Source organism: Syngnathus typhle, linkage group LG5 (genome assembly GCF_033458585.1).
Source record: "Syngnathus typhle isolate RoL2023-S1 ecotype Sweden linkage group LG5, RoL_Styp_1.0, whole genome shotgun sequence".
NCBI lineage: Eukaryota > Metazoa > Chordata > Actinopteri > Syngnathiformes > Syngnathidae > Syngnathus > Syngnathus typhle.
The window spans coordinates 11,076,391-11,093,287 of NC_083742.1; the positions used below are offsets into that span (position 1 = coordinate 11,076,391).

Genomic DNA, 16,897 nt, shown 5'->3' on the forward strand with positions numbered 1-16,897 from the left:
CACAAAAGTTCCACATGTCCGCAACACACAGTCAAATACTGTACATCCGTCAGAAACCACAAACTTATATCCACCTTATTTCTGAGGTCTAGCCTGCAGGAACAAATGTGGGAGGAACTTCCCGTGAAGAGACTTCCGGTCAAATGCTCATATTGGTTACAATGAATTTCATTTCACGGAACGGTGCATTAGAACAGTAATCAATCATCAGCCCTAATTGCATTGAACAATCGCATCCCTTGGGAACTATTGTACCAACAAGCAAGAGAAGTTTAACATGGGCCTACAAGGGCATTATTTTTAACTGGCTTTCCCAAATGGGGAAAGTGCTCATTGTGAGCCTCCAGAGACTCCAGCTTGTTCTCGAAAATGAGAAACACAGGCAAATTTATTTGAGAGTCACTTTGACCTTGTGTATTTGCTACTTTTCATTTCAGGGACAAACCGTGTCGGAATGCTCGCATTGAATTTTGTGCTAATGAGCTTGCATGAAACCACCAGAGCTGGCCACAATAACTGAGTATTTTATGTGTGTGGGAGACTTTAGTATTTCTCAACCTCTGAAATTATCAAAAGGATCGTCACAGTATTTTGAGTTTCATCTGAATATTTCATCTATCTATATTTCATCTCTTCATATTACATATTGGTCTGAATTGTAACCCTATTCTAAGAGTTTAAAGCATATTTTCTTGAAGATGATAGAGGTGATGCCTGCATATTGAGCCAAACATATGGTCACTCCTCTGACGAATGTATTTTTTTTTGTTTCACAATAAGCTGAGTCAAAGAAAAGTAATCTGTATTTTAACTGTCTGCATTGAATTAAATGGCATGTTCCTTCACCAGATGGGACTTTCTCCTCTCTATCTGTTTTGAATTATTCCGCCAGTTCCGGATGTCTTAAGCTTTCATCTCGGGGCTGCTTTCTGTTATGGCAATGATACTGTGGCCAAAGTCAAGTGAGAGACCTTATGTGTTGGGAGTCAGAGGTTCAGACTCGGGTTACTACATGCGTCATTTATCCGCGCTAAAATGTCTTTCAGTCATTGTCTCTATGGAGCCATGACAACATGTCCATTCTGCACCTGTGCTGTGCTACGTGTTGACTGCGGACAATTCTACAAAATGATCCTCATTTCGCATGCGTGACCTTTTAAAATAACATGTTGCAATGTTAAATATCAAGGGAAAGGCCTATTGATTAAATTACAATGATTACATTGGCAGGATTTAGCAATGAAGTAGCTTACTGGTGGTTTGACTAAATATCTCACACAAATGACGTATCCACAATTGTAAATCACCCATCCATTTTTCTATGCTGCATTAGAGTCATCATAGGGTCACAGGTGTCCTAGCCCGTATAAGCATAAAATGAGAATGTTTTCTTTTTTCAAATGAATTATGCTTGAGCAGCACATATACGGTCTGGATTGATGCATAGTAACACATGTTCACACTCAGTTTATTCCCCCCAAAGTGCAGGTTATAAACATGGTTGCCAAACATATTAAAAGTTGCTCACTTTTGCTTGCCTTAAAGCAGCATAACGTATTACTGGAAGAGGTTGGACAACAAGCACCACCGCATTTTGAATGAAACCTATCCATGTTGTTATCCGGAGTCATCTGTGCAACATTTAAGTGGTCGTTGATGACGATGTTTGCAGAAAGACGTTGACAGGCAAAACTGATTTTGCTTACAAGCTGCCTTTCTTTTCTTCCTGAAAGAGTGTTTGTGGAAGGGAAGAAGTGAATGTTGGCCAGTTTGTTCCAGTAAACCATAACTGGATGATTTAATCAGGTCATTAAATGACTTGGAAGGCGTGGGGCTGAAGGCAGTGTTTTTATTGATGTGGCAGGAAACAAGTGAGGAGGGGGTGGGGAGTGGTTCACAGACTGTTCACAGCCAGCCCCCCTTTTAAAGGTGCAACCATGCCTCGACTGTCTTGATTAGGGCACATTTAATGTTGCAAACACCCCATTAATGGCCACGTGCTATGAAGGAACATTTTGTGAAACCGGAAAGGTGTGTTAATGATGGCGGCCCCTTGCAGTGAGACACCACCGGGCAGCATACTGGGCTATAAACATAAACAAAACTGTCAACAAGCTTGGTTAAAAAAAAAAAAAAGAACTATCACTCTGTCAAGGTTGAATTGTTCACAAAAAGGAAAAAAATATATTTTATATATAATATATATTTTTGTTAGGCAGTCACCGCATGTTGTGACAAGCAGTTACCCAGCAGACAGCATTATTATTAATTATTAAAATTAATTATATCTTAATTCACTTTACGGCAAACTTCCAAACATCTTAAGGGCGGTCCAGACAAGTTGTGACTCAAACCGTGAACCACACCAAATGTAAACACCATTTATGTTGGTTTTCCTTTCGTCCAAACCAGAGTTGTAAACACAACATAAGTGAACACAAATAAGACATTTAATACGAATGATCTCAATGTGCATCACATAAATAAAACGACAACATTTGTAAACAAAATGAAAAACAAAAAAATAAAAATAGCTTGCTAAACAGAACATACAGTGCAAGAACATGATTGTGGAGATCATAATTTTAACCTGGATTTAAACACATTTACACTTGGAGCTGACTTCATTTTTGCTGCCAATCTATTCCATTTGCCTGCAGCACAACACCTAAACGCTGCTTCACCATGTCTGCTTGAAACTCCGAACTCCTTTATTTGACCCCAGGCTGCAGACCTCAGAGCCTTACTGGATTTATATTCAATCAGTGTTTCTCTATTGTATTCAGGACCCAAATCTTTACGTATACACCAACAGCAGAACTTTAAAATCTAATTTGGAGCCAATGTAAAACATTTAAGACTGGAGAAGACACATTCCTCTGCGTTTTTTTATTCTTTGCTCCCGTTCCCAATGGCACATAGACCTGCCAAGACTTAACAACATCCATCCATCCATCCATTTTCTGTACCGTTTAGTCCCCACTGGGGTCGCGGGCGTGCTGGAGCCTATCCCAGCCGTCATCGGGCAGTAGGCGGGGGACACCCTGAACCGGTTGCCAGCCAATCGCAGGGCACACAGAGACAAACAACCATTCGCACTCGCACTCACACCTAGGGACAATTTGGAGTGTTCGATCGGCCTACCAAGCATGTTTTTTGGGATGTGGGAGGAAACCGGAGTGCCCGGAGAAAACCCACGCAGGCCCGGGGAGAACATGCAAACTCCACGCAGGAAGGGCCGGAGGTGGAATCGAACCCGCACCCTCCTAACTGTGAGGCGGACGTGCTACCCAAGTGCACCACCGAGCCGCCCTACTTAACAACATAAGTGGGAAAAAAAAAAATTGTGTTTGTTTTCATCTGAGTTTGTGTAGGCCACTTCCTGGTTCGTGGAAGATGTTATATATAGATGAATGGGACTGGACCATTTTAGAATCTGGGACGGCAGGAACAGAGTTTTGGCCTCTCGTGAGCAGGTGACTTCCAGGTTTACAGAGAATTGTTCTTGAAAATAATAACATGAGGTTCAGCTCATTGTAATTCCTGTTCTATCTGCCCAGTCGTTTTCTAATGCGCACATGGGCACATATAGGCAAGCAACCATTCATGCTTATTTATTTGTTTGTTTGAATGTGCAAATAATTAACAAAATATGTTAGATGTTATGTGGGCAGAAGCCTGGGGAAATCAATGCATGCACTTGGAGAACATGCAATGTGCATACAGAAAGGCTGGAGCTGAGATTCGAATTGAATCTTACAATTTGAAAGCAGAAGTGCTAACAACTATAACACTGCGCTGCATGCCAAAAGTTCCAGCGTGACACACACGTTAAAAGAGAGTACAAAAAGCTGCTTTATTCTCATATTTCAAGCAAATTTGTTTTCATCATGTGCTCCCCTTCCACATGTTTATTAGAAATAGTGACATTTTCACACTTGGTAGGATACTACTAGATGACAGTGACTTGAAGAAGGTGACACAAGGGTCTCTAATTTTGTGCTGATCTTAAGTGTAGCGCAAAATGCAGTTTGACTGGGTGTTAGGGTGGAGTTTTCTTTCTTTTTGGCATTTTCATAGATGGGTGGGGTTGGAAATGGGCGTTTGGGCTGTTGTGGGCGTGAACACAACTAACTTGCTTCCTGGCCACTGGAAGCCGCTCATTCCCTTTAAATTTAATGCAAAAAAGGTGCATGGGCTCTTCGCTGGAGTCCATGCTGGAGATCAATGCATGCAGTTTGTTTATAAGAAATTGTCTTTAGTGTCTATGAAAGTGGAGTCTGAAATGTTGTCTTTTTCACCACTTAAGTATGGTCTACCTTAATGAAGCCAAAGCAAACATCCTGTTTACGGAGCCCTCCCACATTTCCTGCTCCTCAGCACTATAAGAAAGTCACGTAAGTCACATCGCCTGCCACTCGGACTTCACGCTCACATTGTGATGAGTGAAGAGCCTTGTTGACTCTGAATTTCCATTTCCCATGATCCCTTGTCACATATCTCAGTCTCACTTCCATTGTGTAGTGATAAGACCACAGGCGAGCAATGGAAAAGGCCTAAATGAAAAGCTGCCTTGCCATGTGCTTGATGTGGACACACTTGCTTTTGACGTACAAAATGCATGCAAAATGATGATCAAGATTAGCATACCGCTTATAATCTTGATGTTCTTTTCCATCTTTAATTGGAACCATCTAGTCTACTGTCTAGCCAGGAAAATTACATGTGACTCTTGAAGCAAGTGCTCATGTAGTCACTTGGCTCTGGTCCTTGTTGTGTGCAACTCGATGAAAACCTAACTTCCTCCCCTTTGGCTAAAACAAATGTCAGCCGAATAAAATGTGTTTCAATGTATCCACAAAGGAATATTTAACACGTTTTCTTTGTGTTTCTTTGCAGAATACTGAGCCACAACAAAATTAGGGTCCTGAACAATGGCTCCTTCTTTGGACTTAATGCCCTGGAGAAGCTGTGAGTAGCTCATCAATCTTTTTCAATAATCAGCCTGGCATGTGTATTGCGCGTGTGGTTCACCATATGTGTGAGCTGCTATTTCACTTTGGAGGCCCGTGGGGAGCAAATCAGACAGGATATGATGAGAACTGACCAGCTCTTGTGTGCTTCCACTCAGTGGGCCCGAGTCCAGCAAGGAGGATGATCTTCTCCTCTTGCTGGATATGCATTTGCTCCACTGACAAGTTCTCATAGTTTCACCTTAGTCATTCTCAGTCAGGTAAATCCCTCATCATGGGAGGTTGTCAGCTTTGCTTCGTTAGTTGCATCGTTACTTCTTTCGATGAGCTGTTTGACGGGTGACAGGCATGTGGAATTAACAGTATGGAGATTTTATTAGTTTTTCTGATCTATGAGTGGGCTGACCTTCTTGATTCGTTCTTAGTGGATCAAGGTATGGTGCGATTGTGTAATTGCGGCGTAGCTTGGTGCAGTCCTGCCATCCATTTTCTATAGCATTCATGAAGGTCACGTGTGAGGTCTAGCCTATTCCATCTTGACGATGGGCGTTTCCCGGACAGTTGCAAGTCACATAGTAAAGTTTCAGTATAATTTTGGGTCCATAACTTTATTTCTATAATAATGGAGAATGGCACACAGACGTCCGTAAAATGCATTGCATTACTGTATCAATGTAAAACTGCTTCTCAATTATTTTCTGTTACGTCCCCACCTAAGAGGAAAACATTTTGCAACCCCCCACCTCTCTGCCACAAGTACAAATAGTATTGTTTGTCGATATTATAAGTAAGCATATAAGTAAGCATATAAGTAAGCATATTGTATTATCTTTATTTTTTTAATTTCTTTAAATAATTGTATAAACAAATTCAAAATGTCACCACTAAACCCTTTTTTGATGGACTATATTACCTTTTTTGATTTAAGAAATATCATTAACCACAGATACATTGACAGATAAATCCTGATATGATAGAGTATTTATCATCATCATCCATTAGTATAACATCATAGGTTTTCATTCGTCTCCTCATAAACGCAAACGGAAATGGAATTGTCTCCATCATAAAACCTTCATTTAAAAGTTCAAGACTTATAAGTTAAAAAGGATAATTATAATATCCATTCAAAATAAAACTCTAAGTAACTTTAATACAGCATTGTAATGATGCAATATTTTCCTCACGTTCCAGTCATTTTTAAAAATGTGTTTATTGTGACATGCAGAAGAGTAAAAAACATTTTAATTTGAAAACAACTATAACCATTACATAATGTACTCAATCATAACTTTGAGAACTGCTGGATACTCTGCTTATCTTCCATAAATGGTTGTACATTCTTTGTCTCTTAACACCCCTTGTTGAGATAAATCCTTTTTCGGAATAAAGCCAAAGTCGAAATCTGCGGCATATTTTTCCCAAATATGTTGGTCGGACTAAAAACGGTTCCACTGTATTATCAATTTATTTTCTCCTTTCTCCTTTGAGGTGTGTGGGATCCCCTTTAACACCACACAGTAAATCATAAGTGAGTATTATTATCTTTGTACAGACATCGCTTAGAATCTTATTGGTCAGGTGTGCCTCATGTTTACAAGTAACTTCTTGACATGTCTGGCTCTCTGTAGTTGGCTCTTCAAGAGTTTTTTTTTTTCTTCAAATGACTGAATATGCCAGTAAAGCCTTGAAGCACCCTAGTAGCTAACAACAAACACACTCAGTCTGCGTACTGCACTGTCGTTTTGCAAACACACAATAGAGGAATATTAGTTCCACATGCCATGCGGATCTGCCACCCATATGAATATGGCAAAGGAACATTTTGACTGTAAAAGGAGCTGGATGTGCTTGTTTTTGTACGTGCGGACAAGGCTCCCCCGTAAGGCTGAAGGGTCGTTGGGTCGAGAAACCCGAGCTCAGACGCTCGGGCCGGTTTTGTATGTGCAGCAGTGGTAAAACTAGCAGGAGGCAACAGGGTGGAGTTTTTCTTGGAGACTGGAAGAGGTTGACAACACGTATGAGAGTTTCACATTTGTGGGTGTTCGTTGCAAGGAGAACACATACAAAATCAGGCAAGCCTCATTTCACTCCTCTGTTGGCTCTCTGACACACAACAGTGGAGGTCTGCTCACTCAGCCTTTAATTGAGCTGCACCGCTCATCATTGCAATGAAGCGCATGGGAAAATGGCTGTCTGATGGTAAAAATGTCACATTCAAATTCACCGTCGTGGCGATTTGTGGAGAGATGGAGCCGTGATACATTTTCCTTCCTGCAGCTTCAATTTCTGTTTGGACAAATGAACGTGCCATCGCCGCCGTCCTTGCCGTCTCATTGCTTCCAGTATGTCATTTCCATATTCTTGTCATTTGGAACAGTAGTCAACAGTTATTATGCGGTCAGTGGTGTAATCAAAGGGCAAGCTCACTAGGACTGAGCAAACACAGAACAGGGAAATACACAACATCTCCTCCTCTACTAGAAAATAAACATTCAGTGGCCTGGGGCTGCACACACACGCACACACACGCACACATACACGCTTAATTTAATTTAAAAGCATTTCAACATGTATTTTACTTATTATAGTCCCTCAAGTGGAAATTCAACTCTCACTTAGCTATATATATTTTTCCATGTTGTTCACCACACAGAGAACCGATGACACTCCTGCACCCACAGAGCTGAGTGATGTGGGGAGGTGGATGCACATGCTCAAGGGCACCTCGGTAGTAGTCAGGAAGCAGACAGAAGGTCGAATTGGGGCTTTAAAGATGAACTAGTGCTGCCCCTTGCAGGAGTGCCGCGTGTACTCTGAGCAAGCTTGCACCCTCGGTTCTCTTCAGAGCTCTGGTAAAGACAACACTCACACCAGACGTATTCTTTGCGAAGGCAATCTGATCCGCTGCCGCTAGCAGGGCGACTAAATGAGTAGCTCAGCCCGCCCTCGGCCAAAAATCTACACAGTTAGCCCTTTCATTGGGACAAACCTCCTCAAAGCCGCGATTGCCTTCATAACTCGCCAAACCACCCAAGTGCAGTGGAGCAATTTAAGCTTGTTTGTTTTTTGCCTCCGAACTGTGTTTTTGTAGCTCTTTTAAATAGCCGTGGCGTCCAAAAGCTACATTTGGATCTCGGAATGCCTCATTTCTTTTCCAGTTTTGGGGTTGAATCATACCTGGCCTCTGTGGCTTTCCACACAAACAAAAGTATCCATAGATGTCTACAATGTTGAGTTGTTAATGAAAGTAAACACAATAGTGGATGACCATATTTTGTTTGTTTGTCCATCTGTATGTTAGAAAGTTATTTTTGGGGGGATAATGGAAAATGCACGATAGCCGGGCTAAGCCATTTTCAATGCTGGAGGGAAAAGTTCCATGCAGACCCAAATGGAAACATGAGAAAATTCAAAATCATGCAGTCTGGTATAAGTGTTTATTTGTCTTTGTACTTGTTAGTTATAAGGGTGCTTTTTTCATTCTTGGAGGGTGATTTAACAAATTCTTCATTCTGGAAAACGCCGAATGGTTCCAAAGTGACTTCACTGGAAACGAGGAACACAGAAGCTCTTCATGGACCCTTTAAAATGCCCTGATTACTTTTCACTTTGATACTTTGGAGGATGTTACAAATGCTACATTTACAGGAAAGTAACTCATATTGATCTAAAGTTGACATACTAATAGTACAGTACCGGCCATTTGGCCTTCACATGTACCTCCACAAACACCCTCTCGGATGGGAGCTTACAAGCCAGGACCTTTATGAGTTGTGGACAGATCCCAGCAGCCTGTCCAATGCTGATTTGAGGTGAGGTAATGAGAATAATGAGCAAAAGCGGGCCGAGGCTGCCTGGCTCCTGTCCAACCGGGCCCCCACTGCACCATGGGACACGCAGGACAGGCAGGCAAGGCGCAAGGGGCCCTCATTACCGGGTCTGTTCACCCTTATGTGGGGAGGAGAGAGGGAGCGAGGAGTGAGAGCAGAGGGCATCCATGATGATGGATGAAGGAGCAGCAGGACGCTGCAGTGGACAGGTCTGACGGCAGCAGTCAACTTGGTGACTCAGAAGCTTGGCAACATTATATAGACTCCTCAAAAGTTTAAAATGAGCCTCACGGGCGAGAGCACATCATGCAACATTTAGCTCGCATGTCGGATTGGTTTGGTCCACATCCATGTTATATATACTCCAGGCGGCTTTATCACATTATGTTTATTATTGATCAAAGCGAGCACACTTTGTGTCTTTTGCTAAATGGGAGACAGGCGACTCTTGATCGTTTAGTGGTTAGGAAGTAGTCCAATTTAAACAGGCTAACCGACACAAGGGAGGGGTTGCCATGATGGCTATAGATGGTATGGTGGCCGGAGAGAACCAGCGAGGGAGCGAGAGAGGGCGAAGGCATGCCTCTGCAATTTGTCTTAAATAAATGTGAGGTTGTTTTCCCTGAGCAAGAAATTTCCACAGAGGCTCAGCGAGTGACGCTGATGAGTTGGAACAAAGAAGAGGTGGGCAGCACATTAAGAAAAAATAAATTCAGAACGAAGACCCTCTTTCCAGCCCCGTCGGGATTCACACAGGAGCGCTACTCGAAAAGGACGTTAGATACCATACACGAAAAAATGAAAGTTTACGTCCGCACATTTCCCTGCACCATCTTGCTTGGGTAACCTCGCCGCTTATCACGCAGGGGCAGAGCGGGTGAGGAAAGGGTTAAGCGTGCCGGAGAGAGGAAACAGAAAGGGGGGCGCTGCTTGACTTGATAGACTCCAGATGTGTCTTGCAGATAAACTGGAGGAGCGGGGTGTTTGTGTTACAAGCCGAGCTCCGGCATGGCTCTGGGGCTTTATTGAAACACATAGCTAGTCACCTCATAAGCCAATTACTAAATCGAATGCTTTATATCTCACTAAATCTATTTTACACACTTCCTGGGAAAGGTTGATATGGTCAAATGCCCTTAAATCTTGTGCTCTCTCGGGACTGACAACTTTTTTTTTTTTGCTGAAACACTCTCCTTGCTCACGTTTTCTATATGTTCCGCTATCACATCAGCCAGGCTAACATCCCTTCCTGGAGCAGAAAAATGTTACTGCTTGTTTGGTTTAGTTGATGCCATATTATAATGCTTTTGATATTTCTGGTCATCTCAAAGTATTTTGATCACTTGGTTTTGGACCACTTAAGTTTTGTGGTGCATTTTTCCAGAATATGTTCCATGATTAAATCGTACTTTACTTTGGGGCATTGGGCTCTGCAGGCTCCACTGTAGGTACCAAGTCTACTTATTGCTGAAGATTTAACCACAAAAATGAGGCGCCTTCTTCATTGGCCTTTTACAATCCAAGCTATTGTTCCTGCTCTGTTCCCAGTGCATTAAATGTTTTATCACTGACATAACATCATTAATGGCAGACACCGTGCTTGCTAGTTGTGCCGTGAAGCCAACACAAGCGTTAAAGCAGTAATGGTCTGCTTCTTGGGTCCTTCTAAATGCCAGAAAATGAAGTCAACAAGTTGAACATTATAAAGTTTTTCTTGGCAGGATAGCAGCACACTCCTGTTGCTGCAGACTATAACACATTTAATCAACACGAGAAATGTTGCACAATATAAAAGTGTTACTCCTGTGCACCCATCCGCTCCAATGTTTCAATTGTCGCTCCAATCATTTTCAATAGATCACGAAAATGGGATATTATTACATAATGAGCAACAACTTTCACAATAGCTTATCTTTGTTTCACCAACTTATGCTTGACTATTTACAAAGCAGTCAGTTTCCAGACGTAGGTTGATTAGGTACCCAATCTTAAGGGAACAGAGAATAGAAAGAAAATAATCAGGGCAATGGGTAACAAAGCAGGAAATTAGTAGAAAAACAAGACCTCTGCAGATCCTGGTTTCCTGTTTTAGGGGAAAGGCAGGAGTGTGTTTGGGGGGTGCGGCACAGAGACCCCATTGTGAATAAGTGTGTAAAGGAGTAACAAGGTGGGGGCTGAACTATACATAGGGACAATTTTGCTCTGCGCTCAATGCCCCCAAACCACCTGCCCCTCCCTGAAGGGGAAAAACTAGCTTGTGAAAAAGAAGGAGAAAAAGGAAACCGTAAAAATAAACGAGTGAGGGGCTTTGCTAAGACGGCAACCAGACGGGAAATGACACGTGCAACAAAAATGGTTTCTCTGACCTTTGTCAGGAAACAAGGAACCAGTAAATGCTTGTTTTCGCGTTTTCAAAATGTACTTTTAACCCGCAGATACATTTAAAACAGAAGATAACTAGAATTACAGTGAAAAAATTTGCCTGAGGACTGCGATGGCTTTCCATAAGAAAATTACAGGAACAGGAAATTCCTGATTCCAGTCTAGCGATAATGAGCGGCCATTCCCCGGTCTTGGTCATTTTTCCAGCTCCCTCCGGGGCCGGGCCCTAAACAATGTCAGCGGAGCACTCACGTCTCTGACACGGTTCTCCTTAGAATGGAACACTATACTATTATACATCTTCATTAGTATTTGGCTCCAAGCACGTTCCTCTTCTTGCTCTTTTCCAGCCAAAGAAAATTTCATTCTTAATGGCAGCCTGTCAGATGTTCGGCCCATACAGTATCAGATACGAGGCCTCATTGGAAGGAAGGAAGCAGATGTAGCAACATATTGCTACAACTGCAATACTTTTTTGCACCCACCTTGACAGAAACCATGTGCAAAAAACAAAATTTCAATGCCCTTGGTTTAGCTGAGGAAAGAGCTGGAAAGTTGGTGGCATGAAATTGCTCAGAACCTCCAGCATACATACAAAGTACTAGATTCTTGAGATTTTGAGAATTCCTTGCTGAAAGATTTGTGGTAACAGTTTGGACCTGGCCCCTTCCTCTTCTAGCATGACTGTGCACCAGTGCACAAAGTCCTGACCTCAATCCGATAGAACGCCTTTAGTGTGAATTAGAGCGGAGACAGAGCCAGGCCTTTTGGTCCAACATTTGTGTGTGACCTCACAAATGCGCTTCAGGAAGAATGATGAACATTTCCCATAAACAAACTCCAAAGCCTTGTGGACAGCCTTCCCAGAAGAGTCGAAGCTGTTATAGAGCAAATACCTTTCGTATTATATACAGTGATGGGAAAATGAAGCTTCAAATTTGCCTCCTGAACCAGTTCCTGACTCCTCCAGATGGCACTGTTGGTTTAAATAAGGGGGTTTAAAGAGGCCAAAACAGCGTACTTTCAGTCCAATGTTGTCAAGAGTAGTTAAAAAAATACAATAACTGCTTCATGAAGCATAATTGATGCTTCATTTCCTCATCACAAGCAATATAGTGCACATACTGTACATACTTTGCATAAGGTAGCCATTGCTGGCATCAGTAATCTAGAAAGGTTCCCATCCCAGATGTACCACACCTTTTTTTGTGGAATCTGTTTTCTGAAACCACAGCTTGATCAAAATACTCTAGCGCTGACGTTTTGCAAGCCGTGAGGCAGCACTGTGGAGAACTGAAAGGAAAGACAAATTTCGTCACAGTGATTCCCCTGATGACGTGCCTACTGCAGTAGCATCCTTTATAAAATTGGAAGAGATAAAGGCCACATCCTGTATCGCCTGGTGTTAATGGTCGTGCGCGGAAATCCGCGTGATGAAAGTGTGATGTAAATGGACATTTTTCATGTTGAACAAGGGCGGACATTCCAACTTGCATCGACCGTGTCCTGCAGATAGCCATCAGTCTCCTGACCTGCTTGGACCTCACTATTCCCTTCAGAGCAGTTAAAAAAAAAAAAAAACCTTGGATGTGAAATCAAACACAGGACAAAGTTGATTGGACGCAAGGGAGTTTTGCTAAATCCTTTAGCACATGGGTGTGGATGTGGAATGGGAAGCGGGTGGAAAAGAGTGCGGCGGGCAGAATAAAATTAGATCTTCAAAGGCAGCTGAAAGAATTAATATTCATGGTGTCGCTCGGAGAAAATCACGGGATGAATTCTTTCAGAAAAGGAGAAGACTTATCTGGTCTTTTTCGGGGCATGTTTCTTTTCAAGCCCAGGTGGCTACTGGGATAAGATTTCCAGTATCCTGCTGTGTCCTGCTTGAGGAACCAAGCTAGGCCATGAGAATCCCTTTCTCGCAGTTGCCGTGTTTTTTTATAAAGCGTTCCTGAAGACCCGTCAACATTGCCCCTGTGTGTATTATATCATTTCATATTTTCTCTCTCCACAGGGATCTCAAGCACAACTTAATCAGCACCATCATGCCTGGAGCCTTCCACGGTCTTTCAGAGCTTCGGAAACTGTAAGTGGATGTGATTCACCTTCCAGTTCACAGCGGCATGTGCAGTAAGAAGAAATTTGCAATTGTTAAAAGACAAGTTATGAGTTTAGAATCATCAATCTTTTTGAAATAGTACAGGTTTGGTCTGGCACTTCATGGCAGACGTGAGGCTCTCGCAAAATACACAATGGCAGCAGCTCAATGGTCAGCTGCTCGAATGCTGATGACTCACACGCAATAACGCACTCAAGATATTTATTTTATATGTAATTAGAAATAGATGAGATCACGCCATTCGCATTCTGGGGTGGAGGATACGGTTCCATCGTGTCTCAAACTTACCGGCATGGTTTGCATTTGTCACCTGGACTCACTCTACTTAATCCAACTCGTAATATATGACAAAAGCATTTTATTAAAATACATCATGCTAACCAGAAATGCTGATTATTAAATTATACTGAAATCAGAGGACGGAACAATGCTGATGTTATTTGGCAGCTAAAGCAAATTTATTTGGCGAAAGAAACAGTTCCCATTGTCACGTCAAACAGTTTAAATATCGGTCAGCATTATTGAAAGCAGATTTGATTGACATGGACATACAGCCAGCCTGAAATCTGTTTGGGCAAAAAATATATATATATCACATCCACAATTTCAAAACTCATCTTCAAGCTGCGCAAGAAAGGAAGGTCCCACACCGCCCAGGAAGTTGGTTGGGTTGACTGGTTAATTGAGATGCTGGTTGGAGCTGCTGTCATCTGTGCTGCCCCGCGTGACTCGCCTTCCCTCAGCCCCATGCTTGTGTTTTCCCTGCAAGGTCTGGGGCTTCTCAAAACAAACAGGGGGAGATAAACACATGCTTTGGACAGTACTCTGCTGGGTAGTGTCAGAGGAGCACCAGAGCACATCTCTCTGGCTGTGGCAATACATCACACTCAGGCCAGGGGCCCTGCTTTTGCCGATAAACATTTACTGGTGTTCCATGGAACCATGGAGTAAAGATAAGTGAGGTGAAGACAACAGACACTCATCTAGGTTTGCCTTAGTAAGCCTTCATGTGGTACAAAATGACAGGAAGTCATACGTTAATGATGGAGTTCAGTCTGATGTCACAGAAATATAACGTGATGGGAGTCATGATATCATCGGTTGCCGAGACACATCAAACGTAACCAAATGCATTTCTTGGTCTTTTCCTTCCGTCAGTGATCTGTCCAACAACCGCATTGGCTGCCTGACTTCGGACATGTTCCAAGGGCTGACTAATCTCACTAAATTGTAAGAGGAAATTAAAATGATGTACTTGCATTTTCTGTGTGTTGGGAAGACTACCAACATATCTCGTTGACCCAATTTGTGCTTGCGTAGGAACTTATCAGGAAATATCATATCAACTTTGGAACCAGGCGTGTTTCAGGAGCTACCATCCCTCAAGCTTGTGTGAGTCTCATTCGTCAATATCCAATAGCCATATTAATATGGGCACATGTTGATCAGGAATTGCGATTATCTCAAAAATGTGCGTATGCAAATAGTTGCTGGCCCCAAGCCAAAATTCTAAAGAATTAAATTGCAGCGTCTTGGGTGAACACATCACACAATATCATCACATCATATTATCCATTTCCACCCGAGCCTTGAGTCTTAAATTAACCAAACGTGCATGTTTTGGGAATGCGGCATGACTATGAAGTCTCGTCTCACCAACACACATCATGACGGGGAGTTTTGTCACCAGGAACTTCAACTCAGAGTACTTGTCATGTGACTGCGGGCTGCACTGGATCCCCGGCTTCTTTCGCAGCAGCTCAGCTCGACTGGGGGATGAAACCCTGTGCGCTTACCCGAGAAGCCTAAGGGGAAAACCACTACGAGGACTTCGGGAAAGCCAGTTGAACTGTGGTGAGGATCTTCTCAGTCGGGTAGCACCGTGTTCTGTGTCAATCTGAGTTGTTGTCCTCTCCGTCGTGCCAGATGGCCCTCTGGACCTGCACACCCTGACGCTGCTGCCCTCTCAGCGGCAGGTGGTCTTCAAAGGGGATCGGCTGCCGTTCCACTGTACCACCGCCCTGGTGGATAAAGTCACTGCTTTGCACTGGCATCACAATGGTCAGCTGGTGACCTCTGACCCAGAGAAGGGTGTCCAGTTGGAGAGCAATGTAGTGCATGACTGCACCTTCATTACCAGGTGAAGAGACTGCTTCAGGTGCTTTCAGGTCCAAATGTTTTTCATGACAATGTTCACGAAGTCTCTCCTTCGCTTAATATCCAGTGAACTTATTCTATTCGACGTACACGTGGAGGCCAGTGGAGAGTGGGAGTGTGTGGTCACAACCGGGAGGGGAAACACATCTCGCTCTGTTGAAATAGTGGTCCTCGAGAACAGCGCCTCTTTCTGCCCAGAGGACAAAGTTGTTAACAACCGCGGCGAGTTCAGGTAAGTTACAGTTGCACGTATTAACGCTGACTCTTTAAACGAGCATTCTTCACTTTCTGCTCTGGTGGGAACTCCAGGTGGCCTAGAACTCTGGCAGGCATCACCTCTCATCAGTACTGCCTGCAGCTGCGTTACCCGTCCCTGTCTGTAGAGGGCGACACTGAGCAGAAGAAGGCCTCCCGCCTATGTGACCGCTTTGGGAAGTGGCAGGAGGGCAACTACACAAACTGTCACTACACAAATGGCATCACTCGTGTCCTGCATACCTTCATCCTGGTCAGTGATGCTGCCATATGTGCTGAATGTGTTAAACAATGCCAACTAAAATGTGTTTTCCAAACACTTGGCTCACAGAGGCCCATCAATACATCAAATGCTGTTACTTTGGCCCACCAAGTGCGCAAATACACTCTGGAGGCTGCGGGCTTTACCGACTCAGTGGATGTGCTCTATGTTGCACAGATGATGGAAAAGTTTATGGAATATGTCAAACAGCTGGAAGAGGTTTGAAATTTTATTACAAATGTCAAATGCATGTACAGGGCTTTTTATGTTATTTTAAAACTGCCTTTACAAAGATTGAATTTCATTCTTGTATTTAAAGCTAATTTCTCCGCAGCACATAACTGGATTGCCAAACAGTACACATATAATAATAGCATATCATATGTGCTGTGTCTTTATTTGCCCCAGTTGCCAGGGGTCTTGGTCGAGATGGGCAGTAACCTGATGCAGGTGGATGATCAGATCCTTGCTCTGGCTCAGCGAGAGAAGCGGGCCTGCAGCTCCATAGTTGGCTCTCTGGAGTCTCTGGCCTGGCCTCAGCTGCACAGCCATGCTCAGGACTTTTCCATGGTAGGATCTCTCATCTGTTTTTTTTTTTTTTTAAACTAATCCAAGCCTTGTTTAACAGACTAGAACCCGTTTCAGACAACAGACAATGATTTGTACAGGTTTCAAGGAACATTGTTATGGAAGCCCATTTAATTCGACCAGCCCACTTCACTGGCATAACCTGCACTGCTTATGAGCGCCGTGAGCTCTCAACAGCCACTGTGGGGATGGAAATGCCGGAGTTCACACAGGAACAACAACTGCGTTTTCGCTGCAGCACAGGTTCCCATAATACATCTCTGAACCATTTTCCCCTCAAGGTGAGCTTTGAGCATTATCTGTGTGTATTTGCTCGATTCAAATGTAT

The 16,897-nt window shown here is 43.1% G+C and overlaps 1 protein-coding gene across 1 annotated transcript in view; it reads left to right on the top strand.

The window, feature by feature from the left end:
* adgra2 (adhesion G protein-coupled receptor A2) overlaps nucleotides 1-16,897 on the top strand; it is a 34,347-nt gene that overhangs the window by 13,241 nt on the left and 4,209 nt on the right. The window contains exons 2-12 of the mRNA XM_061278900.1: nucleotides 4,900-4,971; nucleotides 13,203-13,274; nucleotides 14,466-14,537; nucleotides 14,628-14,699; nucleotides 14,998-15,161; nucleotides 15,234-15,447; nucleotides 15,532-15,696; nucleotides 15,774-15,972; nucleotides 16,051-16,200; nucleotides 16,390-16,551; nucleotides 16,650-16,850. Coding sequence (XP_061134884.1) covers nucleotides 4,900-4,971; nucleotides 13,203-13,274; nucleotides 14,466-14,537; nucleotides 14,628-14,699; nucleotides 14,998-15,161; nucleotides 15,234-15,447; nucleotides 15,532-15,696; nucleotides 15,774-15,972; nucleotides 16,051-16,200; nucleotides 16,390-16,551; nucleotides 16,650-16,850 — 1,543 coding nt within the window. The remainder of the gene's footprint in view (nucleotides 1-4,899; nucleotides 4,972-13,202; nucleotides 13,275-14,465; nucleotides 14,538-14,627; nucleotides 14,700-14,997; nucleotides 15,162-15,233; nucleotides 15,448-15,531; nucleotides 15,697-15,773; nucleotides 15,973-16,050; nucleotides 16,201-16,389; nucleotides 16,552-16,649; nucleotides 16,851-16,897) is intronic.